Genomic DNA, 27,457 nt, shown 5'->3' on the forward strand with positions numbered 1-27,457 from the left:
ATTTGCCGTTGGAGATGTGGGAGAGAGAGTGCACGTCCCTTGTTCTCCAACCACATATATGCGGCAGCTGTAACAGTGAGGAGGCGTCCTACCGCGACAAGAGAGCATTAATATGGATCAGCCTCCTAACCGCATCATCAAGCCTCTCACACTGAGTTAAGTGTTAAATTCATCACACATCGTTTCATCTCTCGTGACGATCAAACGCCCGTTTGTGGCTCCGGTTGGAACTCTTAGCTTCATAACACTCTCTCACACACACACACACACACACATACAAACACACACTCCTACACTATCCCTGACACACACACAAACACACCGCCCCCATCCTTACCCCCTACCCCTGCCTGAGGCGGCTCTGTGACATCAAAAGGAGCTAAGCGCTTTGCATCGTGGGTAAGATCTGGGAGCGTGACGGCTACAGAGTCTTTAGTCTCATTAAAGAGTTCTAGAGCTGCTGCAACTCCCAACATTAAAGAAATCTGGAAAGTTCTTTCTGCTCATCCCTTTGGAGCAGGGACCAGATGTGACACTTCTCAAAGCTGAAAAGTGCTGTTGAATGTGCAGTGGGGGGTGGGGGTGGGATCCCCAAATCAACCTAATGACAAGTTAGAAGCAATATTTATTTACAAATAGGATTTAAAGCCATTTGGTCCATAACAAAAAAAAAAGAGGAATGACACATAAAAGTTTACTTAAAAAAGTTTATTCAGAGATATTGCACTTTGATATAGCTTCAATGCAGATGAAAACACATTTAGATGAAGTTTGTGAGAGAACAAGTACAGTACAGTTTTAATGAGAGCTGTTCATGACAATGGGAAAAGGAAAGAATTAAAAACACAGGAGTCAAAGATTTCTCACATGAATGAAGAAAATCCTAATTAACAATAGCTACTATTTAAGCAAGCTGACAGAAATACTTTGCACCCTATACATTTATTTACATCAAAAAGCAAAGAGTGAAAGCAAAGGAATAATTATGATTATAAATACAAGACTGTCCGCTATTCCTATGGATGAATGGCACCTGTTAAATGAATTCAATGCAGATGTCTGAATTTCACTGAAAACTAGTCTGTTGGATGTTTCATATCATAACCTCTGTTCTAGTGACAGCATGTTGCGTTGTAGTCCACAAGGATCTAAATCAATATCTCGTCTGTTTTTTTAATAAGACAAGCTGTGCAGAGTGCAGCACTGTGTATCTCTACATGTCAGATCATGTCTGTCCTAGATTCTGTGTCATGCATTTATAATGTGACTGATGCTGTTCATTTCCTACGAATCTGCTCAGACTAAAAGGTAACTACAATAGATGACATTAAGAAGCCACCTACATTTTTCCCTTCATGTCCCCTCCCTTAAAACCCAACCCCTCCCCACATCCTTCCCTGATAGACTCTGCCACCAGGTGGACGAGTCTACACCACACCCAAAATGCGTGCCACCCACCAGTTGCAGGGCATGATAACTCTGCAGGCCACCCTGCAACCTTGGTAGTTGTACGGCCACGGGTGGTACCCCCCCAGCGGCTCGCAGATCCTCTGGCAGTGGGTGTAGCCGCGACGGCACTCGGTGCAGCACACGCCCTGGTGGTCCAGCATGGGGTCGATATTCATGGTGTCCTGCTCGCCCTCCAGATTTCTCTGAGAGGAGAAAGGACAGAGGTCAGAGCGCACAGTGTTCACATTCTGTCGTGTGATAGGCCCACTGTACGTCTTTAGCAGCGGAGAGCGCTCGTTGCAAACCAATTAAAAATGGATTTCCGACAGGCGGGATGGGGAGGAGGGGATGTTGTCAGATGTGGGTTTTTGTTGTCAAATATTTTCTTCTTCAAAGTAGTGCTTGCTGTTTACCCCCTGTCTGTGGTTGTCAGGCGTATGTAGCAGGGGTTGGGGGACGCTTGCAGTGGGAAGGCAGAGGGATTAGGAAAAACTGGGGCCCAACAGAAGGGGTGAGGATGGAGGGCATGGGGGCTGTGTAGTTATGGGAGTCTGTGTATGCACAGCGGGGCAAAGGGGAGTGGGGGGAAGGGGGTGCAAGTTGTGGAATTATTCACACAGCCTTGATGCTGAAAGGAAAGCTTTGGACAGGCTCAGACAGCCTCACATAGAAAGCACATGCACAGAAAGCACAGCCACCCATACACTCAGATTTGCAGTGACAATCCAGGCCACTCCACGTTGACCCCGGCATCTGCTGCTGCTCGCACAGCTGTGAGAAACCCTCCTCGGCAAAAGCCCTCTCAGGTAGCCCTCAGATCTGAACGGACAGTCCTGGACGCTGCAGCGGGACGTAAACACGACAGAAGAAGAAGAATGTGTGAGTTTGTTTGTGTGACTCACCTGATAGGGGTTCTCTGGGTTGAACTCTGCCTCCACGTCCTCTTCCTCCTCCTCGGCCCTGGCTGCCTGGCGGCGTTGGCGGGGAGCAGCCCTCCTCTTCCTCTGTCCGCCTGCACACATCAGAGTCTCAGTATCTGACAGCAGACCAAATTTAGGAGCGGAGTGGCACTAATGTGGCTCAGCTCCTGATTGCACATCCATTTCTCTGGCAGTATTTTGAAGTCCTCAGATGAAGTAGAATAAAATTGTGTTTGGGGAACTTTTGACCTCACAGCATGCTAAAAATTGTACACTCGGGAGCTGGGAAACTTCAAAAGAATGTCTACCTTTCTTTTTAGCTTGCTTTCTTTTCTATGACTTAAACAACTGCAATGTTAAATGGAAATATTGAGACTGTTTGACCCAGATTGTCTTTGTTCTGTGACAAAGCTCTTACAGCCTTGAAAACTGAATGTTTTCTTTGGATTTACATTTTCATAATAAATCTGATTGCGGGGCGGCACGGTGGTGCAGTGGTTAGCACTGTCGCCTCATAGCAAGAGGTTTCCAGGTTCGAATCCCGGTCTGGGCCCTTCTATGTGGAGTTTGCATGTTCTCCCTGTGCCTGTGTGGGTTTTCTCCGGGTACTCCGGCTTCCTCCCACAATACCAAAAACATGCACGTTAGGTTAATTGGCTACTCTACATTGCCCCTAGGTGTGAGTGTGTGTGGTTGTCTGTCTTTGTGTGTCGGCCCTTCGATTGACTGGCACCAGTGTACCCTGCCTCTCGCCTGTAGTCGGGTGGGATAGGCTCCAGCCCCCCGCGACCCTGACAGATAAGTGGTATATCCATATATAAATGGATGGATGGATCGATGAACTGATTGCTTACTGGTTGCATAGGTGGGACGGAGCCAGAAGATTGGCAGGTCTCCGCACAGGTCCTTTATCTTGTTACTGAGGAAGGCAGAGTCCGAGAGGGGAGTGTCAGCCGCCACCCAGATCAGATCATCCTCAAATTTGGCCGGCATCACCTCGTCCTCCTTCGGGGTGGGAGTTGAGGAGAAGTAAGACAAACAAACATCACAGCAAAACATCTGAAGACGTCCCTGGCTGCTCAAGGCATAATATCACACTTGTTTTTAGATCTGTTTACTTGCCTTCCCCTTTAAATAGCCCACAGTCTGCATCCCGTCTGAGTCCAATCTGCATTAATGTTGTGCTGTTAATGCTCCTTATAACAACATAAAATCAAGTAGTAAAAAAGGAAGCCCTTAAGGCTTAAGTATACAGATTCCCCTTGTGCTAACATTTAGCTGTATACACAGTGTCAGGACTCATCAAGATCTGAAGAGAAAGAGAGACTGGATGGCCTAAATTTGCAGGTTTCTGGAGATAAACTAATGAGGTTTTCAGAGGAGAAACTGTATAAACATTCATACTCTGTATCCACAGCCTGCAGGTAAAAAGGGGAATTCTGTGGGGATGATTTTGCCCAGAGACATTTGTTCCTGAGGGCTGAACTGCACTAGCCACAGTCATGTCATGAGAATGTTATCCTCCAACCTTTCAGAAATGTTTTTTTTTTCCAAATGATTAGCTGGAGGGACAAATAAAAGCAGGGGTCCAGCTCCACTGATAAGAGTTTATCTGACCCACTCTCTCTGGATGGCAATGCATGTGTGTGTGTGTGTGTGTGTGTGTGTGTGCGCTTATCTAACCCATATTTGCCATCACTCTAAATTATAGCAAATGACCAGCCTGCAGCAACCATTTTAACGACTTTTCCCTGTCTACACACACACACACACACACACACAGCGTGCGCAACACACGTGAACCAAACGATCATTTATGAGGCAAAGAGAGGCAATAACACAAACACACACAAAAGCACAAACGTGAAATAAATGATCTTTTATGAGGCAGAGAGAGAGGCAATAAGAGCAGCCCAGCGTGATAATTAATTGTGTGCTTGCATATGTGTGTGTGTCTGTGCACGCATGTGTTTATGCTCGATCGCGAGGGCAATTCTGGTGATGTAGATTTATGTGGATGTGAGGCTTATGCAGAGCTAAATGATTTTAATTATCAGACAGCCTCAACTGAACAATCACAGGCTGTGGTGTTGGTGTGTTGTGATTGCAGTCCACACATATACGGTATATTTCAGTGAAGTCCGCTGTTGTGCTTATTGATCTTAATAGAGTCCACCAAGCTGTAAAGTGATGGGAACCCACACATAAAAATCACCCATGTGTTCCTGGTAGATCACTGGCTTGAATGATTCATGCTAATAGCTTTATATCAGGAGTGATAACTTGTAGAATATCTTTAAAGCTCAGCAAAGAATAAACTGCACTAAAATGCTGTCTTGTTAGAAAGTGAATATAGCTCTTTATTAATGACTTACTGACATCTGTATCTTCAGATCTGATGGTTTATTAGTCGTTATTAAGGGGTGATGAATCATAAGACATCAGTACTTGCAAATGTTAGTAATTCACGCATAAAAGATTCTCCAGTCACAACAATCCATCGTATCTGCGGTTGTAAATATTAGAAGTTGCAAAATACCAATACACATTCTCAGTATGCTTTTTGAGAAGGTAAGTGGTCAAGCTGTCCAGTCCATTATATTACATAACCCCTGTAAGACCACAAACTTCCATTTTATAGCATATTTGATTTTTACAGTGCCAGACGGTGGAAAAGAGCCAAGCCCACTGCTTCCCCCCATTTCCAATCTTTATGTTACGCTAAGTTAACTGGCTGCTGACAATACCTTCATATTTTCAATTGTATGAAATTGCAAGAAAGCGAATAAATAAACGTATTCCCCAAAATGTCAGATAATTCCTTTGAAAGCTCAGGTAGTGAGAAGCTACAGGCTGCACTTTGATTAGTTCCTGCAGTGGAAATAGGCTGTTTTCTAACTAGATATAACACAGACAGGATCAACCCACCAGGTCAAATGTCAAAGAGTCCTTGTTGAGAGCCTCCACATCAGGCAGACGAGCCTTCACTTGGGTTTTGATGTAGCACTTCTCTCCTCCTGAAAACCGGATCCCTGTGATTCCCTGGAGAGGTTGGAAGTTGAGGGGACAAACAAAAAACCGGGTGTTAAGGATTCAATGATCTGTTCGTTAAATGTGAAGTGCTACTGATTTTGAGGCATGGATGTTCTAGATTAAGAAATTAGACTCAGAGGGATATTAAACTTAAAGGTCAAAATTTTAATAGTTAAAAGACCAAAACTGCTGCTTCACTACTCTGACTGGCCTGACTGGGATGCTTTAATTAAAGGTCAAAAACCACCACTCCAAATTTAATGAAAACTGGAGAGGCGATCCATCTTGACACTGATTGGCCCAAAGGGACATGACATGTCTGCTTGTTCTTAATTTCTCTGCTGCTACAATGACCCAGTCTCCCCACAAGGGCCTTCGCTACGTTGAATCTGACTGACTTCTTCTCTGATGCTCCAAATAGCTCGAAGAGGGTTGATCAATGTGTTGGCGAGTCTGGCTGAATCACCTGATATTTCAGATTATTTTAGATCCAACTCACAATCTCAAAGTCATGGACCTCCACGGCCTCATCCGCCCCACTGCCGGTGCTGAATCTCTCCATGTTATTGGCCGTGTCGATCTCCATTGTACCATCCTCCACTTTGCCATTGATGCTCATGCTGTAGTGAACATTGTAGACCTGCACACAAACACACACAAGGATTCAGAATGGCATGTAAGGTATGAGAGTCCTGAGAGTCACCCCACCCCCAGCCCTCTCCCTTTCAACACTCCTCCTCACCCTCTTTCTCCAATCTTACCCTATGACTTCTCCTCACACATACGGTCTCTCTTTTCTGGATTTCTTTTCCAGAGGACACATTCAATCAGACTTGGTCAGAAGAATACAATCTGTACAGCTCTGGGTGATGATGACCCTTCTGCAGAGCCTTTTCATTGGGGTTTCATAGCATTTTCTCACTCCATAATGAGAAAAAAGAAAACACTCTGAAAGCTACATTTCTCTTCCCTCATCTCTTCCACCTCTTGCCCCTGGAGCATCAGCCGGACCAAAGAGGCCCCCCACCCCTCTCCACACTGCCAAGATCCTCCACCACATTCTACACACACACACACGCACACACAACGCCTCCATTCACCAAGCACACTGCACCATGGAAATGGAGTGTTTAATTTACATTTTACTGTTTGCAGACACTGCAAAAATAAGTTCATCTGAGAAAGATGTACTTCACTAGCGAGTCTCCTTTTAATTCAGATGTTAAAAACGCCACCACTGTCTTAATTTCACTTGGCTATAATTATAAACAGCTGGTTTTAAGAATTTCTTCAGTCAAGTGATGTTATTTTGATAGAGTGTGAGAATGAGAGCGTTTGGGCTCTATTGTGCCACTTATTTTGGAAAAGTTTCAAAAGTGCAGTGAAACTGCAATGGAACAAAAGGAATGCAGATCAGACTGCATTTGATTTGATTTTTGATTCCAAGTCCTAAGGGACTGTGCAGAAATTATTAGCATGGTGAGGGTGGCTGAACTTTATGTTTCTCTCTGTAGAAAAGAAAATTCTCCCACAGGATGATTAATGTTTCCATTTAACTCCTCTTCACTGAAAACTCTGTATCCTTCCCACATCATCTCACAACAATATAACAGTCTTAAATTGGTGCAACTTGCAGCTTTATAGTGTAAACCTACCCTAATATTGTACAAGAACTTTTAATGTGGCACACCAATGTACACATTAATAAAAATCAGTTGAGACTGAAGTGCTGTCTTCTGCATATGGCAAAGTTCGCCTGTATAAAACTCCAAACAAAAGTAAAATGAAAATATTCAACTTCCTAATGTTTTATCTAGTCCCTAATAAAAAACAAACAATCTATGCTTTGTAATTAAAAAAAAACATAAAATATCAATCTTACGTGTTTTTCGTTGTTATTCCAGAAGTAGAAAGCTCCGACTGCCCCCAGTAGCAGTAGGAGGGCCCCTGCGATGAGCACCGCGATCCCGGCCTTCAGCAGACGGCCGGTGGCGGCGGGCTTCACGGCCACGGCGGAGTAGGCCTGCGGCATAACAAGCAAATAGACAATATGACAAGACGCCCACACAGACACCATCACTCAGGTAAATCATTATGCTATGGTAGGTGTAATTGTAGGAGTTTGGTCATCCGCTCAGCATGTAAAAGTTCAGCAACGGAACACTTTGGCCTGTGACTGCCCCGCCACAGACCGACCTCATCCCGACCACACAGGGCTGAGTGCTGCTGGCCCGGGTGAAAACTCACCGGAGGCATGAACTGCTGCAGGTCCTCCGGTCCCGCCGAGGCGATCGGTACTTTCTCTGAGTTCCCGGCCATGACTGGAGCAAACACCTGAGGAAAGCCCTGTCCACCTCTCTCCCTCTCTCTCTCTCTCTCACTCTCTCTCTCCCTCCCCCTCTCTCTCTCTCTCTCTCTCTTCCCCCCCCTCTCCCTATCTCTCTATCCTCCCCCCCCCCTCTCTCTTTCACTGTTCCCTGTCCCTCTCTCTATTTCTCAATCCCCCTCTCTCTCGCTTCCCCTCCTTCTCCCTCCCTCTCTCCCTCTCTCTCTCTCTCGCTTTCACTCATGGCACCCCTGGTCACCCGCACGCACACAGACAGGTCGTGTTTTATACTGAAGTGTTGTAACGGTACACAATCTTTCCAAGTTTACAACCAAGTTGTGAATAGCCACTAATGTAAGCCAGGAGTTACTCTTTCCTTCAGCCTTAACCGTTTTTCCCTTTGAACATCACCATACAAGGTAACTAATGTAACATGTTACATGATTGTGATTCCTGCCACGATCCTCTGAATTTCATATCACTAAGCTTTATGACGACCTCGGCGGGAAGAGTAAGAAGGTGATGATGAAGGGAGGGTGAGCTTGTCTCCTCAAATCACCTTGGCACACTCCCCTTCTCTCCCTCCTCTCAATGCCTCCACAGACGGTTGCAGGTCAAAGGTGACTGGCGGAATGTCGCATGTTTTCTCCAGTTTGCAGACAGTATATTTACATGACGGCGTCAAAGAAAGGCAACATGTCGGGCAGATTTAGAGCTTATTCCCCTACGTCTTCTATATGCTGTCCGCGTCCAGAAGTGCGTTGCTGTTATGAGAAATGCCCTAAACCATGAATAATAATGGGGGGATTACGTAAGGGGCGCGGCGTGCACATTTGGCAGATAGACAAAACAACATCCTGACAGAATAGCAGGAGGATTTGCTCACATGTTCTGTGACAAAATCACCTGTGTTTGGATGCCTATCGGATTCATCCTTCGCTAGACCTCATCTCGCCTCTGTCAGCCTTTGCGCACAGACAGACACTCTCATTATGTCTCTTCTTTGCGCACATTTCACGTGGCAACGATTCACGTTACATGGAAAACTGAGCATATCTTCAATCCTTGTGTTAACATGCAGGTATTTGCCCTGGAAAAGGCAGGATTTTTTTTTTAAGTCCACGAGAACGAGAAAGAGTAACTGTGAAGGTTTTTGCTCTTGATATGCGTGAGGTGACAGAGTGATTTGTTAGAAAACCTTGGCGTCTCTTCTGGCAACTCACCAGCAAAATCGTATTCACAAAAGCAAAAAGCTGAACTGACCTTCGGCGGGCTGCAAGGACAGAGGCTCACTGCTGCAATAACAGCGACGCCTGTTGGATTTTAGCAGTGACTGATATTCTCACAAGGCGCCCACAAACGTCCTGCTCAAATCGTGATCCCTCTGAACAAACACACAACTCACGTTCTCAGAAGGGTATTGCAAAGTTTATTTTCTCTCAGAACACTGTGATGATTTTTGTTTTTTAAAAAAAGCTGTACAATTATTTATTATTGCATTCAAATAATTTTATACATCGTTATCAACTTGATGTGTGTCACCAGGCCTCCAGCTGCACAGTTTCTGGGGCCGTTTTTAAATAGTCAGCGTGCTTAAAGATCAGTAATTACAGTCCATATTTACATATCTTTGCTTAATTATTACTTTTATAAAAAATAAAATCTCTGAATCTCTGTATGTACATGACTTGCATATGATACACTTAATGTCCAACAAAATTTCTCAAAGTGATTTAACGGACACCAAATGTGACTTTTACAATAAAACACAAATATTAGGTATTATATGCACACTCTCCACAGCAACAAATAACTTCAGAAAATTACATTATTCTCATTGTCATTAAATCATAAATTAAAACTCTGAATACACTATACATTTTTCATTTCTTTGAGAATGAGCTGTGTGTGCATGTGTGCGTCTCTGTGTATGTGTGCAGTGTCTTTTTTAGGAGTCATTGTTGGGACAGTGTGTGGGGGTGGGGGTGTAAACAGGGAGGGTGATATCACTGATCTCCTGCACCCTCACAGGTCTGGGAGGGGTGACCAGAACGTAGTCGTACTCTCTGTGCAGCACCTTCTCGTACACACTCTGCAGCCCCACTGTTTTGGGGATGTGGGCCTGGTAGTAGTTGTCCCTGCGGTGGGGGTCTCGGGGAAGGGAGGCCGTCTTGGAGAGGCTGCTGAAGGAGGAGAGGGTCGGGGCTGGAGAGGGCGCTGCGTTGGCTCTCACTGCTGAGGGGCTCCAGCAGCGATCGGAGTGGCCCAGGATCTTACATTCACTGGTGCAAGCCCACAGAGCTAAGAGAGAGAGAAGGAGAAAAGAGAGCGGAGTTCGATTTAGAACCACAGCATAACACCTGACCCCGGACAAGTTTGCCATTGTGCCATTGCTTACCATTTTGACCACCCACGGGAGGAACCACTGCCCCATCTTTCTTCAGGCCAGTGTCCCCACTGACATCACTGTCACTGTCATTGAAGTCACTGTCCCCCTTGCCACTGTCTTTGCCACTGAAGGCCGGATCCCTGGCAGAGATTGTTGTGTAAGAGTTCCCTTTCCAGATGGTGATGGGCCTCACAGCCTCTTTACCGTTCCCATAGCCAGGCAGAGTGGAGTAGCCCTGCAGGGGGGAGAGAAGAGAAGGAAAACAGGTTATAGTGTGTGCTGGATGATCACAGTGCAGACTGCTCACTGTTGTGTTCCACCCCACACCTCCTCTCCCCTCCCCTCCTGAGCACAGTGTCCCAAAGGTGCATCTCACCTCGTGTTTATTCCCTCGGAGTTTGCTGTTGCTGTCTGAGTCATACACGCAGGGCACTTCGCTGCCGTCCTCTGAGGCCGAGCACATGTCACTGCCCCCGGGGTGAGCCGAGGTGAACCCACCGGGCTGGCTGCTGTAGGAGTGTCCGTCAAAGCCCGCTCCACCCCCGGCCCCGTGCAGAGGCAGAAGCGGGTTGTCCACCACGTGGTTCCTGCCCCTCTCCAGCGTGCCCTTCTCCCCGTACGAGTCGCTGTCTTCTCCGCTTTTGTCCCGCTTTCGCCGGTTGCAGGTAGTGGCGATGAGAATGATGGCGAGCAGCAGGAGCGTGCAGCTCCCCGCGAGGACAACGATAATCACCACCGACAGGTCCCACTGCGCGTGCACCTCGTCCCCGCTGCCTGACTGGTACACTGTCCTGTCGCTCGGCGGGGAGCCCGCGATGATGAGGAAGTGGAGTGTGGCGGTGGAGGTGAGCGCTGGCCTCCCGTTGTCACTCACTGTCACGGTCACGCTAAGGGTTTCGTCCACTTCGTGGCTGAGCACCTGGTTGAGGTAGATCTCCCCGGTGGCTTTGTTAACAGAGAACACGGAGGGTTCACCTGTGGCCAGCCCGTAGGACAGCTCTGAGTTCACTCCTTCGTCCGCATCCCGCGCCTCCACCCGGGTGATGACGTAGCCGCTCGGTGCGTCCCGGGGCAGGAGGACTTCAGCGGAGCCATTATTGAGCGCCGGCTGAGTGATGACCGGTGCGTTATCATTCTGGTCCACTATCCTCACATAGACATTAGCGCTGCCGGATAGGGGCGGGGAGCCCCCGTCACTGGCCGTGATACGGAGCTCCAGCTGTTTCATCACCTCATAGTTGAAGCTCCGGAGTGCGTAAAGCGACCCGCTTGCTGGGTCCAGAGACACGAAGGTGGAAATGGGGGAGCCCATGAAGTATGTGTCGGCCAGTTTGTAGCTGACCTTCCCGTTTGACCCCATGTCCATGTCCCGCGCCACCACCGTGGTGATGTATGCGCCAGGTGCGTTGTTCTCCACCACGGCCACCTCATACACAGGTTTGCTGAACACTGGAGCGTTGTCGTTCTCATCTGTCAGTCGTATTGTGTACTGAGTGATGGTTCTGAAGGGAGGGGAGCCCAGGTCCTCCGCCACTACTGTGAGGTTATATTCGGGGATTTTCTCCCTGTCTAATGGGCTGGTACTCACAATCATGAAGCTGTCCTCATACGCCTGCTGCAGTCTGAAGTGATCGTGTCCGTACAGCGTGCAGTGCACCTGCCCGTTAGCGCCGGAGTCTCTGTCCGAGGTGCTGACCAGTGCCACGAAACTCTCCCTGGCCGCCGCCTCGGTGATGTACGCTATCCCCGCCGTGATGGATGTCATAGGGGTGATGGAGATCTCCGGTGCGTTGTCGTTAACGTCTTGCACTTGCACTACAATTTTGCAGATGGCCGGGCTCGGGTTCGGACCCAGGTCGGTGGCCTGGACGTCAAACTCGTACGTGTTCTTACTTTCAAAGTCGATCGGGCTCTCCAGGGTGAGCCGTCCGGTCTTCCTGTCCACTCTGAAGAGTTGTCTTATTTCAGTGGGCACCTGGTTACCGAAACCGTACACCACCTCACCGTTCAGTCCTTCGTCCGGATCCTCCGCGTTCAGGTCCAGCAAGAGGGAGCCCACCGGTGCGTCCTCGGGCAGGTCAACAGAGAAGCTGTTCCTGTCGAACACGGGACTGTTGTCGTTGTAGTCTTTCACCTTGACGTTGATGCGCGTTGTTCCGGTGCGGGACGGATTGCCTCCGTCCATAGCGACCAGCTCCAGCGCGTAAGTAGCCTGAGTCTCCCGGTCCAGCTCCTTCATGAGCACCAGCTCCGCATATTTAACCCCGTCGGCCCTGCTGAGTACGTCGATTGAAAAGTGGCTGTTTACGGAGATCTGGTAGCTTTGGATGTAGTTCACCCCGACGTCGTCATCCACAGCAAAGTCCAGCGGGATCCGCGTGCCCACCGCTGTGTTCTCGGAGATCTCCAGACTCGACTCTTTCCGGGGGAACTCGGGGGAGTTGTCGTTGATGTCCTTGACCTCCACCTCGACGTGGATGAGTTTGAATTGCTCTTTGGAGAAGCTGACCACGTCGAAAGCAATGAGGCAGTGCAGGGTGTGTTTGCAGATCCTCTCCCTGTCTATCCTCTCTCCAATACTCAGCTGCCCGTCGCTTTCCCTCAGACGGATGAAAGAGGAGTTGAACTGTTTCATCATCCTGAAATTGTTCCTGGAGCCCCCCGAGGAAGAGGCAGTAGAGATGTCCTTGGCCAAGTTTCCGACCACTGTCCCTGGTGCGTCTTCCTCAAATGTCTGATATTTCATCGTCTTTCCTTGTGAGACAGCAGCCAGGCTTGCCAAAAAGGCGCACACTAGCACCAACAGCCCGTTCCACCCTATTCCTCCCATCTTGACACCTTCACTCCTAAATTATCTGAAATTCAGCAAACTGTCCTCACTGAGTCCGATTTAAAGTTTTGACAAAACGCACCTGTAAACAGCTAGTCCTTCCTCGTTCTTGTGGACTCTCCGGGTTTGTTTGTTTTTTTGGATAAAGCTTGTAATAAATATTCCATATGTCTTTGAATGCGCACTCTGGATGCGCTCCGCTCTCTCACTCTCTCTTTCCCTCTACTGGAGGTGTGCTGCTCTCAGCGCAAGAGGGCTGCAGTGTCTGCAGGAGGGTTTATACGGCGAGGCATGCAAATGAGCCGCACTGTGACCAATCCGGGCTTTGAGAGGGGAAAAAAAGGGGGACTTCTGAAAGACCTCTAAACCCTGTTTAGAGATTCCTGGACTGTGCGGACAAACTTGGCACCCAATATGTGGGCTAAACCCGGGGCTTGATTTAATACAGCTATAGTTTCCGTTGCTTGTTTATGTACCTCGGACTGTTAAATGAGTCTGCGCACCGACACGTTGGAGGGGGGGCAGCACAGAGATGCGCAGTGTCCCTGAGCTAGAGGACAAAGCATTTGAATGGGAGTATCTGTTCGGGATGCATTACCCTATAGGCGCACTTTCGGTGTAAAGAGATTTATGCTTAAACACTGTTAGGTTGAATCCCCACGCACGTGTCCTGACTTACCCACTGGAGTAGAAGCCGTCACTGGCAGGCTGAGCTGCCCCAGTGACCTCCCCATCTCCAACAGCAACATAACTTGATGCATGCAAAAAAAAAAAAAAAAAGAGAGAGAGACATGATTCGTCTTTGCCTCCAACCTCAAAGTGCCCTGATCCACTCAAGATCCACTCAAGATTTCATATCATGGATTTATGACAGAGCCATAATGCAGAGACAGCTTAACATGCTGAATAATAGCAGGTCCACAGATTCAAACGAATGTGGTGTAACTGGTGGTAATAGCATCATTTTAGTGCTCATTCTGTTCTCATTAATAAATTCCATAAATTTGCTCTGTCTTCTATTATTCATCCCCCTAGTGTGTTATAATCCAGTAATTGTTTGCCTATCAGATCATATCTGAGGCTAGAAAAGGACTATATCCACTTAAACATTGATTTTATTCTAATTCGGTCTCAGCTCAGATCGGCTCACGAGATGTCTTGTGAGCGAGAGGGGATTTTTTAATTAAAGCCAGTGTAACGGCCCGGTTTAACATGCGACTCTCCTTGGCCTCGCCTGCCAGAACAGAGGCGCAGGTGAAGACGACACACACACACACACACACACACACACTGGCGGCCATGCACGCACTCACACAGCCTTGCATGAACCCGTTACAAATGGGATTTGGCTGTAAAAGCAGGGGGGATTTATCAGGATTTCAATAGTGAGATTATATCAAAGGCGTATGAAGCCCTCGTTAGTAGCGGCGGGATAATGGCATGGCAGGGTCTCTCTTTGCAGCCGTCCATACCGGCATTGTGGCCCCTGAGCTGTTCTGTGGGGACCCTAACCCCCGCTGCCTCCATGCAGCCCTCCGCCTAACTGCAGCATAATGAGGCTAAGCCACATGCAGTCTTTGTACCATCCATCCATCCCATTCTCCCCCCTTCCCCAGACCTGCCCCGGCCCCGGCCACGACTCCTTTCATTACAGGGAGATGGGAGATGAATTGGCCTGGACATCAGGGTCTCTCCTATTAAAATACATTTAGAGAGCGACCGGGGCCCTGTCACGGCTCTTTAAGAGATTTTCTCATTCTCCCCATTGGACTCAGTTTCTCTTTCTCTCCTTCCCCTTTCCCCCTCTTCTATCTTCACCCCCTCCCCTCACACACACACACAAGCACACACAAGCACGCACAGCTTTTTCAGGGGCGACACTTGCCTTGCAGTAGAAGCTAATATCAGTTGGCATGTTCTATAAAGAACCCATCTGCCACAGAAAGTCAAATAGGAGACACCTGAATGGACAACATCTAGTCAAGCAGCTTGCATAGTTAGACACAGTCAGGCCTGTCCTAAACGATATAAGGAGACATCATTCTGTGATTAATTAAGGACATCATTTTACAGAAATATTGGTTTCACTTTCCAGTCAGGCTTCTTCATGATGCTTCATAAGGCTTTATAACTCTGTTATGGTTCATTTATAAGAACAACTTTTGGTTTGCCAGGTTGTGGAAAGTATGTTTAATAGATGGATTGTATCATTTAGAGACTGAAAATGATTAGGGGGGAGGAGGTCAGAAAGTAGAAAAGTATACTTAATCAGATTCTTTTTTCTTTTATCCTAAATTTTATTTCAGCTTTCGATTGTGATGGTTACATAAAGAGTCAAAAAGACAACTTTTTAACTTTGTTGACCCACCTTAGAAGTACCATTAAGATATTAGGGCTTAACCTGAGGTACGGATGACAAGTATTTCAAGCTGTTGAGGAAAGTGTGTTGCATTTTTCTCAAAGTCAGTCGGAGAGTTTAAAGAAAAGTGAAACATAAAGTTCAGCTCTGTTCACACCACCAATAATTTCAGCACAGTTCCTTTATAAATAGTTAACATGTGAGTTTTTATCCAGATGGACAAAGAAATGCATTTTTTAAAAATCGCTTTAAGTAACGAATTGCAGCCGAGCATCACTGCAGATGTGTTTTGGTTATAAATGTCAACTTAAAGCAGTAGTAAATGGTTTATAAAAGGTGTAAAGGTACCAGGATAAGTCCATTGATAATATGAACAAGATACGGCTGGAGAATTTGTTGCAGTAACAACATTAGGCCTGATCCTTCTTTCATGATGATCGTGAAGCGCCCAGTTTTGAAGGCTGAGGCTCCACCGTGAGCACATCATTACTGTGAGAGAATCAGAGTGTTTATTCCCATTTCTTTATGTGTTTGGAGTGCACAGCACACTGACGGTACGCTGACACCGCTCAGCGTTCTCTCACACACAGACAGACACAGCCATCAAAAGCAAATTACACTGTGTTGAGTCTCGCCTCGCGGATTAAACTCGCTTTGCACGTGCGTGTGCGCGTGCGTAAGAAAGACAGAGAGACTCTCTTATGCGTGTCTGACGGGCTGCCGACCCCCCCCCCCCCCCCCCCCCCCCCCAAAAAAGCAAAGCTGTCATGTGAAGGATACTCACACCTAAAAAAAGGAGAGAGAATATCTCACGTGATCATCGTGTCAATCTCGCCCGTCTGCACGCGAGTTCAACAATAGCAGAATTAGAGAGAGTCTCCCAAATCCCCTCTATTCTTCACGGGGCATATTAGCATTTTCTTTAACATATATAAATATATCTTTAGACCATCCCCCTCCTCTCCCTCCCTCTCATCCTTTCTTTCTTTTCTTCTGCATTGTGGTCCCATTTGCTCTAGTGATCGCCGGGTATTTGGGGTCTGAAGCCGGTCGCCCGATCCCTGCCTCTTGTTGGGGCTTAACTCATTGAGATGGAAATGGGCGATTTGGTCTCTTTTGTCCACCAGATAAGCGGTGGAAGGAGAAAGTGGGGAGAGAGGGAGCAGGAGGGTGTGAAAGGAGGGATGTTGTGTGTGTGTGTGTGTGTGTGTGGGGGGGGGGGGGGGGTCCAAGATAATCGATCAGCGCTGAGCCTGCTTCACCCCCCTCTCAGCTAACCTTTGCTTAACTCGCGTGCCATCACAAGCACAGAGTCCTAATTGGTTCCCAGCACTAATTATCCAATTATCGCCTCTCCACCGCAGAACCGCACTCCAGGGCTCGTCTGGGTAATGGCCTCATCCTCTACACTATTGATGAAAATGATTAGGAATGAATGCACCCATCAGATGCAGAGTGCAACACTTGAGAAACTTGTGTCACGGCCCCCGTTTAGAGGTCTTAAAGAGAGGATCGCACTTCACCCACACAAGGTTGATGCGCCCATTCAACCTGTGCTATTACTAAACTCTTATCGAAAATTGAATACATGGTAAAGTGGCTTGCAGGTTAATTAGGCCCTTTTGTGCTGCTATAGTTTTAAAAAACAGGGGTTTGAGGCTGAGACTCGGAGTCTCGCGCTCCTGTTGAGGTCATAACCTTCACAGTATTTTCCACTGGAGTAGTTGTTTTGTAGCCTGCGACAAATGTTGTTGTTGATGATGCATTTCGTCTTAAATAGATTGTTAATTATCTGTATCTGGACTGTCGTTCAGACATTTGAAGACGTCTCCTTGCTCTGCTTGGAAAGTGTGATGAGCATTGTTTGCTGCCTTCTATCATTAGATAATGTGATTAATCGACGAGTTAAGAAAATAGTTGGCAGATTAATCAATCACAAAATAAATTGTTGTAGTAAAAGAAATTGGTTGACAGCTCTAGCAATATATCTATAACAGTGCTTTATACTATTCGTGTACCTGGATTTAAATCTTAATATCTTAATGGAATTTTTGGACTCATTTGCTCTCCCAAAAACGACAAATTATACCTTCGACCAAAAGGAACAAAAATACAAAACCTTCCCCTAATAATTTTCTTACAGATCCTAAATCAGTGACTTGAATTCAGTTTTCAGTATGTTTTAACCATGAGTTTTTGGAGGAAACTGCAGTGTAGATCTATTTAAGGAAAACAACATAATTGATAACGCTAGAATAGGAAGACACGTCAGGAGACTAATGTGCAATCTGAGGGAGACCGATAGGGACCAACAGTCTGATCCAGGCAACAGTCCGATCTGAATGGACCAGCAGGCATAGACTGGCACCAGAATGACACCAGATTGATTCCGTCCATCTACATTAAACAGTTTTTCTTTTTTCTCCATCTCTTTTTTCTTGTAGTTAACTTCTGCTCCGATCCATCACCTTCCATCCCATCTGTCGCTGATAGCTGCAACACTTTGAATAAATTCCTTCCGACAAACAAAGCGCTTAACATCTCATGAATGCAGCTTTTTACACCCCATACACAGACTGAGGAGAAACTTTAGGGTCGGAGGAGTAACTAGTGCAAAGAAATCTGTCCTGAGACACTCCCTCGGAGCTTCCACTTCATTACCGGTATTGTGCTCGGGAGCGCGCAATCTGTGCGGCCGTCTCCGCCCGGCCCCGCCAGCTTTCTAATGAGTTTTCAATGATGATTTAAAGGCTCTTAGACCCGATTCCCTCCAAACTCCTCCCACCTTCCCTCTCATTCTTCCTTTCACAGCTTTTGAATCTCATCCGCTTTTGTGCAGAGCTGTTTCCATCACTGCCATTCTGGATTCAGTGGAGGTCATGAGGAGCGCACATAAAGATTCACACATCAGGCCTGAATAAAGGAACGATATATGGGGGAGTTACACGGGACCAACTTTGGCCCCTGCCTCAGTCTAGAAGTGAGAGAATCGGTTGGAAAGAATTAGAGGCTTGGGTCCGGTCTGGGATGTTTTGTGAATACACGTTTTGTCCAAATGCCGTATTTCCTTATTTCAAAGACAAACAGCAACTACAAGTTAGCAAGTGAGGTAACGAAAGGCTCCGGGGCTGTGTGTGTGTGTGTGTGTGTGTGCGCACCTGATTGCAGTGTGCCAGATTGTGCCGTGCTTTGGATGAACAGATGGGGGTGGATGAGTTAAGAAAAGCAAGGAGGGAGGGAATGGCAGACGTCTACATATCACTCATGTGAAGTTATGTATCCCCCCCAACACACATACACACACACACACACACACACACACACACACACACACACACACACACACACACACACACACACAGACCATGTGTATTCAAAACATAGGCACCTGCAATGCATTTGATGTGTGATGTTGATGCAGCCAAAAGCAGGTCGGTATAAGGTGCCTGTGGTAATTCATCGGTCAATGGGACTTTTGCCCATGGGAATCTATAGGGAAGGCTTTTACTGGCCAAATGGTTCACTTAACACACTGGTGATGACAAATGAGTAATTTTGCAGGCACAGCAACACCATGCATCGATGAGCTGTTAAGTGTACTGAAAAATCAACTCAAAGTTTTGTTCAGTTTTTAGCCACGCTAAGCGGCCCTATCTGACGGCCTGGAGTCAGTGACTACAGTGTATTTAATGAAAATGCCTACTATTGGGCCAAATCTGTGTGAGGTCGTGAATCCTACTGACTTTTCCTCTAGTTCCACCATGAAGCTGACTGGTATTTGTTATTAACACTGAAATGTCTCAAAAACAGTGGGTGGATGCTGTTGGGGCAGATATTCCTTTCCCCCTCAGTTGTAACATGCAAAACTAATGTTATTCCCATCAGCCCCAGCTGTACTTTGTGTTTAGTGCTAAATATCAAAAGTCAGCATGCTAAAACACAGTGCACATAGAGACCCTATCTGTGTAGGACCAGCATGATAGCACTGTCTTGTGCACTTGATAGCATGCCGCTGTTAGCATTTAGCTGTAAGCACAACTGTGCTAAAGTAGAGCTTCAAAGAGCTGTTAGCGTGGCTGCAGACTCTCTTTATGGATGATTCCTGTGGTTTTCTCAATAAACAGCACATGTTTGAGCATTCAGTCATTCAGCGAATGAAGCTGGCTCAGGTGTCATGTGTGGCCTAACCTAAGTGACACAAAGTATGCCTGTTTTATGTTGATTTCCCACTGAAAAGCTAACTGGTCTTGTGTTAGATCCTCCATTTTAAAAGCCTGTGAACTACATTTATCAAAATACAAGGCACTGCTCTGCTCATGTCATTCATCCATAAGAGACATAAAATGTTCCTGATGAGATCAAAGATTTTCATCTGCAGCCTAACACACAAATACTTTTTATTTATTTTTTCTTATTTATTTATTTTTTTGCTGTGTGGGCTTGAAGCAATTTATCTTTAATGATACATTTCATTATCACAAATAAACTTTGCGACAGACTTCTCAGCTCCCATCATGAATAAAAACATTTTTAGGCTTATTAGCTCTTTAACTTTAAGCAACAACCCACTAACCTACTTTATAGACTCTATGAGTCACACAAGACAATCACAGAGTGCATTAGCTGCCAAGGTGGAAATGCTTCTTAAACTTGCCTGTCTGAAAGGCAACAGAACTCCCACTCTCACTTACTTTGTAATTCCTCTCTCTTATCTCCTCTCCCACTCCTCTTCCATCTTACCCTTTCCTATTTCTCTCTCTGTTTCTCTGCTTTTTCTTGCTGTTTCAAGTCCCCGCAGCGCTATTTAGAACACGGCACAGGGATATATTAATGTGACTAAAGAGGATTGTACAGGTAACACAAGTCCAGCTGGCAGTAAACTCGGCAGTGCGGTTCCTCTCTCACAGGGCATTAAAGCTCCCCGGTTTATGGAGTCACCCTCCATAAACAATACTATATAATTCTCTTTGAACGTTACAGCACACGCATCATATAAAACAACACAAAATATGAGGGGACATCATGCACGCACACACACACACACAGAAACAGGCTACAGCATTATGCGATGTGTGTCCTTTCTGCATGTGCCTGCAAGACTTTGAAGGGAAGGCACTGGTTTCCCTTGGGAGTAAACCACCACAGAAGACAAATAACTAACAGTAACAAACAGTCTATATGTACCAAAACACACCACAACAAAAAAACTGAAATATCTCTCCGCTCTCTATAGAGCTAATCAATATTTCAGCAGCCCAGCCTTGATTGTTCATGCAGGCCATGAGAGGGCTAATGAGGCAAAGCTGCAAAGACAATGTGCTCACCAAAGTAGGCTGTCTACTAAAGGACAAAATTATCTTTCAGATCCCCTGGATCAGTTGTGCTCTGCCCAGGACGGGATGCTTCTGAAGTGAGCCACTCGAGACCTTCCGCTGGATGACAGCTCATGAGTTGGCATATCTGTCTGGGGGAGCACAGATGTGGTTCCCTCTGATCTGCTGTGTCAAAGTCCTCACGACTCATATGCTGTTTGTTGTCAGCACGCTTTGAATTGCTCTTTATGTGGGAAACGTGGTATGCAAATAAATGACATCTGATAGACTGACAGTAAATTGAGCGCTGGAATTAAGAGGTTCAAATCAAAGTTTAGTTAACTATAAATAGATCTTGTTGCACTGAATATTTAGAAAATGTTCAAACCAGTTGCTAAGGGGCTGTACAAAAAATGAGGATCTTATATAGTTTTAAATGTGCTAATGGAATGTCCAATGTTCTTTTTCTTCCACCGATCATAAAATCTGCCTTCCCCTGCATGAAAACAAACTAAACATTGCATATAGGTCCAGTCTCATGCCAAACTTCTTTGACTGTCATTGTGGGCTAATAGATCCAGTGGTGGTGCTACAGCAACCATCTAAAGTTCATACTTTGAAAAGTTACGACTGCAGCATTAACCAAAATCTAGCAGAATTTTTCAGAATTCCTGGTGTGAGACACCACGAACTCTGAAGTCCATCATTTTATTTATGTCAAAAACTGTATAACTAATTAAACCTATCTCTTCCCACTTTTTGCCTAATCAGCACCAATCTTACACTGCATCTTCAGACTGTTCAGACGTTTGAATGAATCAGCTGAGCCAACAGTGCTACATGTACATTTTTTACGCATGTAATAGCACTCCCCAAGACTTATACACAGACTTTAAAGCCGCAAAACCTTTACCTTAGTTTATAAAATACTTGATATAATACTGATATTTCAAGGAGTGTGTGTGCCAGTGGCTCAAGGAAAACATTAATAATAGTTATTAAATGTGAAGTTAAATCTTTGATCGTAGATCTGCACAGAAAGATCATTTTGACACATCTGGTTCTGAAATATAGTGTCATGAATGCACGACTATAAATTCAAATGATAAAGTTATGAAACACTGTTAGCATGCTACATTTTGGGTCTCCATTGCCATCAAAGAGAAAAAACAAGCTATGTAAACACAGAGATCCTTGCAGGCACACTAACACACACAGCAGGCAACACCCAATTATCTTTGCTCACAATAAATGAGAAATAGTCAAATTAGTATTGGGTCTGGGAAGTATCTTCATAGATTAGAATATGAAAAGGGTAGGAAAACATCCTCACTCACAATTCCTCACAGACCCTCGACACAAAGCCAAATGTAGGCTATTTCATAAAACTACAACCCCGTGTCATCAAAGCGCTCCCTGCGGAGGCGTTATTCTTGATCGCTCCTCCCGTCTAAGCGCCCTATTTCTCCACATAGTCATCTTTGTTTGCAACACTTGTCTCGCGTCACCGAGAGGAAAAAACCCGCGTTCAATTCATCTTAACAGTTTGTGTGTCATTGGGGAAAAAATGGGTGAAACTTTAAAAAATTCAGCCTTTGTTGCCAGAGAACAGAAGGCTGACAAAGTTTTATAGAGGCAGCCATGAAGTTCTGCCTCATTAGATAGAATAGCTGTTCTATATTCAGGGTCTCTGTGGGGCTAACAAACGCAATGAGTGGGCCAAAGTCGGTTTGTTCCGCCAGAGCAAGAGCCCTTTTGTTTGTGTTTGGTGGGTGGGGTTGGCTGAGATGCAGGGGCCAGGCGGGCCCTTCAAAACCTGGATTTCACCACAGCACAGCCAACTATATTAGGAGGAGAGTGTATGAAATGGACTAGATTAGAAGCCCTGTAGGATTTGAAGTTCACAGCTTGTCCTTAAATGATTTAATCCAGTTAGTTACATCACTGCAGAGACCCAGATTGATATCTACCGCGGCCGCAAAAAGCACTACAGGTGTATTATTTTTCCCACGCTGCAGCACAAAGGAACAATGATATTACAGCTGGAGTTGGTGATCAAAAACCTCAGCCCAGTATTTCTCATGGTGACATTTCAAAAGATAGTTTCACTTTTTGTAGCCTTGGCTGTTGTTTCCTTTGGCCATAATAATGCTGTACGACTTGAGACCTGGGAACATTAGTCCAAAAAATAGAAGGCAGCAGAAAACAGGAGCAATCATATGATCAGACATGTTGTAAACAAGCCAGATTATCTAAGACCTCATTATTTGGAGGTGAATCACACCCACAATTATGATAATAATCCCTCACTGTGCAGGAAAACCATGATCGCCCACAACTACAGTAATTACAGCATGTCAAAGTTGAGCCTGAGAGTCATAAACTTTGATGGATGTTTATAATAGACAGTCTTCATCATCTTTTATCATTTTCTTTTTCAAACTCTTTTGGCTGCCAGGGAGGGTTTGTTTTTGTGACTATCTGACTGTCTGGTCGCCTCGTCTTATTTCTGCGATGTCATCACACTCCCAAATCTCAGCAGTTAACTTGGTCAGCACCGTGCTGACCAAGTTAACTGACCAAGCTGACCAAGGTGCTGTCATAATTGACTGAGCTAAACATATGACTTGTAACCCAGAAGTGTCTTTTAAATCTAACAATGGATGACGTAACTATCAGTTATGAGAAAGATGTCAAAGAATAAAAAAAAAAACCCAACCTAACTTCCTGTCAGACTATTTTAGTTTCTTTCAGCTCAGCTTCACTGTTTTGGTTCACTCAAATCAATCAAGTGTTTTGGAGCCTAAACTTAACCAGATCTTAAGAACAGTGTCATCTCAACATAAAATTAAAACACTAGAGACATAAAGTTTCAACATCATCCCTGGTTTGCAGAAATGTACAGTGTCAACATTTATTCTGATGATTGGGTTGCCAGATACTTCTGTGTTCATATGTCCTTCTCTTTCTTCAGCTTAATTAGTTGTTTTTCGCTGTGTCTGCCTTCCTGTAAACTGTTCTTGGAACTGTGTGTAACACTGAGGGCCACTTAAAACCGCAGTCATACTCATACACACTTGGCCAATAAAGCTGATTCTGATTCTGGAAAGGATTGCAGGGGACAGGCTTTTGCTTTGGCCTGTGACTAGCACCGTGCGCCTCCAATATGTCGTCAAGGTAAAAACCACTTTACCTTTCTGTGAGGTGCGGCGGGAAAACACTTGACTGTTCAAGGCCGTTCCCAGCAAGGATTAACATTAACATCCATTAATGAAGGTTTTATCTCCGCTTTAAATGCCCCATGCTCTAAATCACTGGAACGTTCTTGTGTTGAAGATGAAAATGTGATGAATTGTTTTTTGTTATTTGTGATGTTCTTCATTTCTGAAGGTCAGTGCCCTTTACAAGCTCCTTGATGCAGCATAACATGTAGTTTTATTGCAAGTTTGACACCGACTGACAAATCAGCGACACACCATCATGTAAGTATGTTGTTATCACCATATCTTCATGTTACAACCCAGTGTATGATGTGAAGTCGACACTTGTGAATTATTGGTCACTGGAGCCTTAACAATATGATGAGATGGATTTAAGTAGAGTATATTTTGTGGAGCCAGAGTGTTTACTTTTCATATGCATTTATATTTTTAAGGGTGTCACTGATTGCAGAAGGCAGTGGCGCTGAATATTTAAAATTAAAATCCACTGACTGAGTTTGAGGACACATCTCAGAGTTGTCCTCCTAAAAAAGATTAGAGGATTAGGAAGCCATCTCGAAGTTGCTGTTTCATGTCTGTGTCCTAGATTCAGCTCGATATCATTTGATTGCACAAAGAAACCCAGACTGCAGTGCTTTGGGCCAAGATAATGGAGAGAAATTTGCTCTCTGTGTCATTATTTTCATCTCACTCTGTAGCAATCATTCATTATAGGCGGTATTTCATTGATAGTAGGCTTTTTCCTCTATTCACGTTGGCTCGCTCATTATGAGCTAATAATGCAAATGTAATACAGGCCATTAGAGGTGTTTAGCAGGCTTGTGTCTGAAGACGTGGGTATTTGTTGGACAGATGGACGCAGCTCCGGGACTGCCCTCACCCCTGACCCCCCACAGATGTCCCAAACTCAGGCAGAGCTCCGTCACGAAGCACTGGAAAATCAGTAATACACCGGAACCGACTTGTCAATACGCAGGACAATTAGGCGCGTTGGAGCGCGAGCTCTGGCTGCGCCGCGGCGCTCGTTGCTGCGTGAAACACGCAGTGATTACAGCGGAGATGAAAGCGGGAAAGAGGCCATGCGGTGCCTTCTGTGAAGGCCTGTTGGACCGATGGCTCTCGCCTGAATAGGGCTCTGGTGGTCATACATAAATTAAGAGGTTAAGTGAGCCATCAGGAACAAATGTTTGCATTTATTAACTAAGAATAATAGCTCCCAGCAGTGAGCCCGCAGACTGCTTTCCCTCTGGGTTCAGTTCGTAAGGCCTATTTGACTATTTGATCACCTCGGTTTGGTATATTGGGTTACATCGAGCCATAGGCCAGTCTATATATTAGATCTATAAAGTCTAAAGAACCGCCACAAAGACAGAGTAGTATTATGTTATAATATGACAGAGATGCTGTGGTCAATCGCCAGTCCTGCCGTTAAATACCAGCGTCAGCAGCGAACACGGGATGATTGTACCCTTTGCATTATTAAGGCACAAAGAAAATGGACTATCAGGAATTACATAGCCTATATGTATGCAAAAAATGTTTAAAACCAATAAACTGCAGCTTCATTAAGACATCAGAGACTGAAATGTTCACGAGGCTCATTATGCAGAACAAACATTCCCACTCACATGAGGGATCCCGCAGGAATGCATGAGGCAGGTGTAAATTTAAACTGTTAATGAGGCGCATCAAAAGCATCAAAGACGCGTCGTGCTGAGACTTTCTACCATTAGTCCAAACTAGACAAAAGCCATCAGAGAGTGTTCCTCGCTAAACGGTGCAGAATGGGTCCGAGCAGCGGGAGTTATATTGTAGCCGCAAACCCCCGCGGACTGCAGCGGGCTAACCAGCCAAGTCTTATGGGTTTAGACACTAACGAGACAGATGAAACGTCTACGATTGGCCGGAGTGCATTACATGGTCTGCATCTTCTGGAGAAACGGGCGAGTCATTCAAGGAACATAATAAAAAATATAACGTGCTATGTGGAGATTTTATCAACAAGTGATGGCGATGCACTTTTCCCAACAGAAGTGGCCCACAGCTCAGTGAGGCGAATGCCCAAATATCATATTTATTAGATGGACATTAAACATCTACAAATCTTTAGCTTTAATCTTTAAATCCACTGAAGTGTATATCTTTGCTTGTGTGCAGGATGGCTGTCAGTCCCATGTTTTGGTGAGGGAAGTATTCTGATCGCAGTTGCAATGCTACATTGTAAAATATTCCCAAGAAAAAGTTCTGCATTGAAATTGTTATTCAAGTGGAAGTATGTTAGTATTATTTGCAAAATGAGTTTTGGTGCAGAAACGTGGCCACTGAAAGTGATACAGGCCATTAATTGCCCCACAGCACATTTACATGAAAATATAAATAACAAAATTGAAGTGCTACGACACATCAACCATGCACCATCAACCCAACAGCCATTCGCAAACATAATCATAATCCAAAGTAAACTTAACAAAGTACCCTTTTTAATGCTACTGGTTGCAGTAGCAGAATCTACTGCAGTTCTGCATGTGGTTTGTCCAAGCAATGTTGCCGTACCTCAGCAGAAGTGCTGTTCCACTGCTCTGGGTGTAGGTACAATCTATGACAAACAAGGTACTGTGTATTCCATTGTTTTAAAATATATTGAAATAAAGTGGAAAACTAGACTGTAATATGAGTCTGTGTCTCTGTGTTAACTCTACGGCTACAGCCTTAGAGCAATATACTCTTTTGTATGATCGGGTTGCCAACGTTGATGCATTGAAGTGCAACACTTTTGTAGATTGGTTTGACTGAGGTGGAGCTATTTTAAAGGAATTGTTCACATCTTGGTCAACAAGCGTATTAGCTGCTTGCTGACAGTTAAATGTATAGACTGATGCACTCATGTGCAATAAATATGAATCTATTTTACTTAGGTTTGCATTAAAACATGGTAACATGTTGTACTGGACGTTATTTGTTTAACTTGTACAAAAAACATTCAGGTAGAATCAAGAACTTGGTGTTTTACAAAAGGCTTATGTGCAGGGAAACTACAGGAAGTTAGCTTACTGTATCCAACCAAGAAATAGTCCAGCACATGCTGGATCCACACCGGCCTTCCAGTTCAATCAATATTGTGTAAACATAAAAAGCTCTCTGCCAAATCCAGAAACTAAAGAAAGGTGCGGAGAGTGCAAAATAAAAGACTGGTACATGTCCTGCAGCCACTGCAGGAGATACTAACTTGGTGGAATAATGGAATATCTTATCATCTGAATGAAATTTAAATCATCTATCACTTGTGAACCAGGAAAAAAAAAATTTCTTTCATATTGCGAGAGTGACCTTTTCCACTTTATTTCCCCTTTCAAGTGTGAATTCACAGATGCATAAGAGCAGAAAACTTTTCTATCTTGTTTCTGGCAATGGAAACGAGTAGTGAATGCTCACTAATACACTGCAAATTGTCCTAAGGCGCAGGAATAACATACTTGAATGATGAAATCCAGCACGATTCCCCTTGGCAGGCAAATTCTGTTAAATCCTTGCGTCTCAGCAGGCACGCAGGGGTGGGTTTTGGGAAATTAGGTGTATGCGTGTGTCTGTGTGTACATCTCCCTGAGGGCTGATGGGAGC

At 45.2% G+C, this 27,457-nt stretch overlaps 2 protein-coding genes across 2 annotated transcripts; both read right to left on the reverse strand.

Moving 5' to 3' along the window:
- Window positions 1–693: 693 nt before the first annotated feature.
- Window positions 694–7,783, reverse strand: LOC124069597 (leukocyte cell-derived chemotaxin 1-like). Its single transcript, XM_046408864.1, has 7 exons — window positions 7,650–7,783; window positions 7,285–7,425; window positions 5,902–6,042; window positions 5,298–5,411; window positions 3,224–3,374; window positions 2,352–2,461; window positions 694–1,652 (listed from the first exon to the last, which is right to left on the reverse strand). Exons 1-7 carry the CDS (start codon window positions 7,719–7,721, stop codon window positions 1,428–1,430), a joined length of 954 nt encoding a protein of 317 aa, XP_046264820.1. The 5' UTR covers window positions 7,722–7,783; the 3' UTR covers window positions 694–1,427.
- A 1,414-nt stretch (window positions 7,784–9,197) lies between these two features.
- LOC124069537 (protocadherin-8-like) lies at window positions 9,198–13,160 on the reverse strand. Its single transcript, XM_046408772.1, has 3 exons — window positions 10,494–13,160; window positions 10,127–10,352; window positions 9,198–10,029 (listed from the first exon to the last, which is right to left on the reverse strand). Exons 1-3 carry the CDS (start codon window positions 12,945–12,947, stop codon window positions 9,677–9,679), a joined length of 3,033 nt encoding a protein of 1,010 aa, XP_046264728.1. The 5' UTR covers window positions 12,948–13,160; the 3' UTR covers window positions 9,198–9,676.
- Between the last annotated feature and the right edge of the window lie 14,297 nt (window positions 13,161–27,457).

This window comes from Scatophagus argus, chromosome 13 (genome assembly GCF_020382885.2).
Source record: "Scatophagus argus isolate fScaArg1 chromosome 13, fScaArg1.pri, whole genome shotgun sequence".
In the NCBI taxonomy this organism is placed as follows: domain Eukaryota; kingdom Metazoa; phylum Chordata; class Actinopteri; family Scatophagidae; genus Scatophagus; species Scatophagus argus.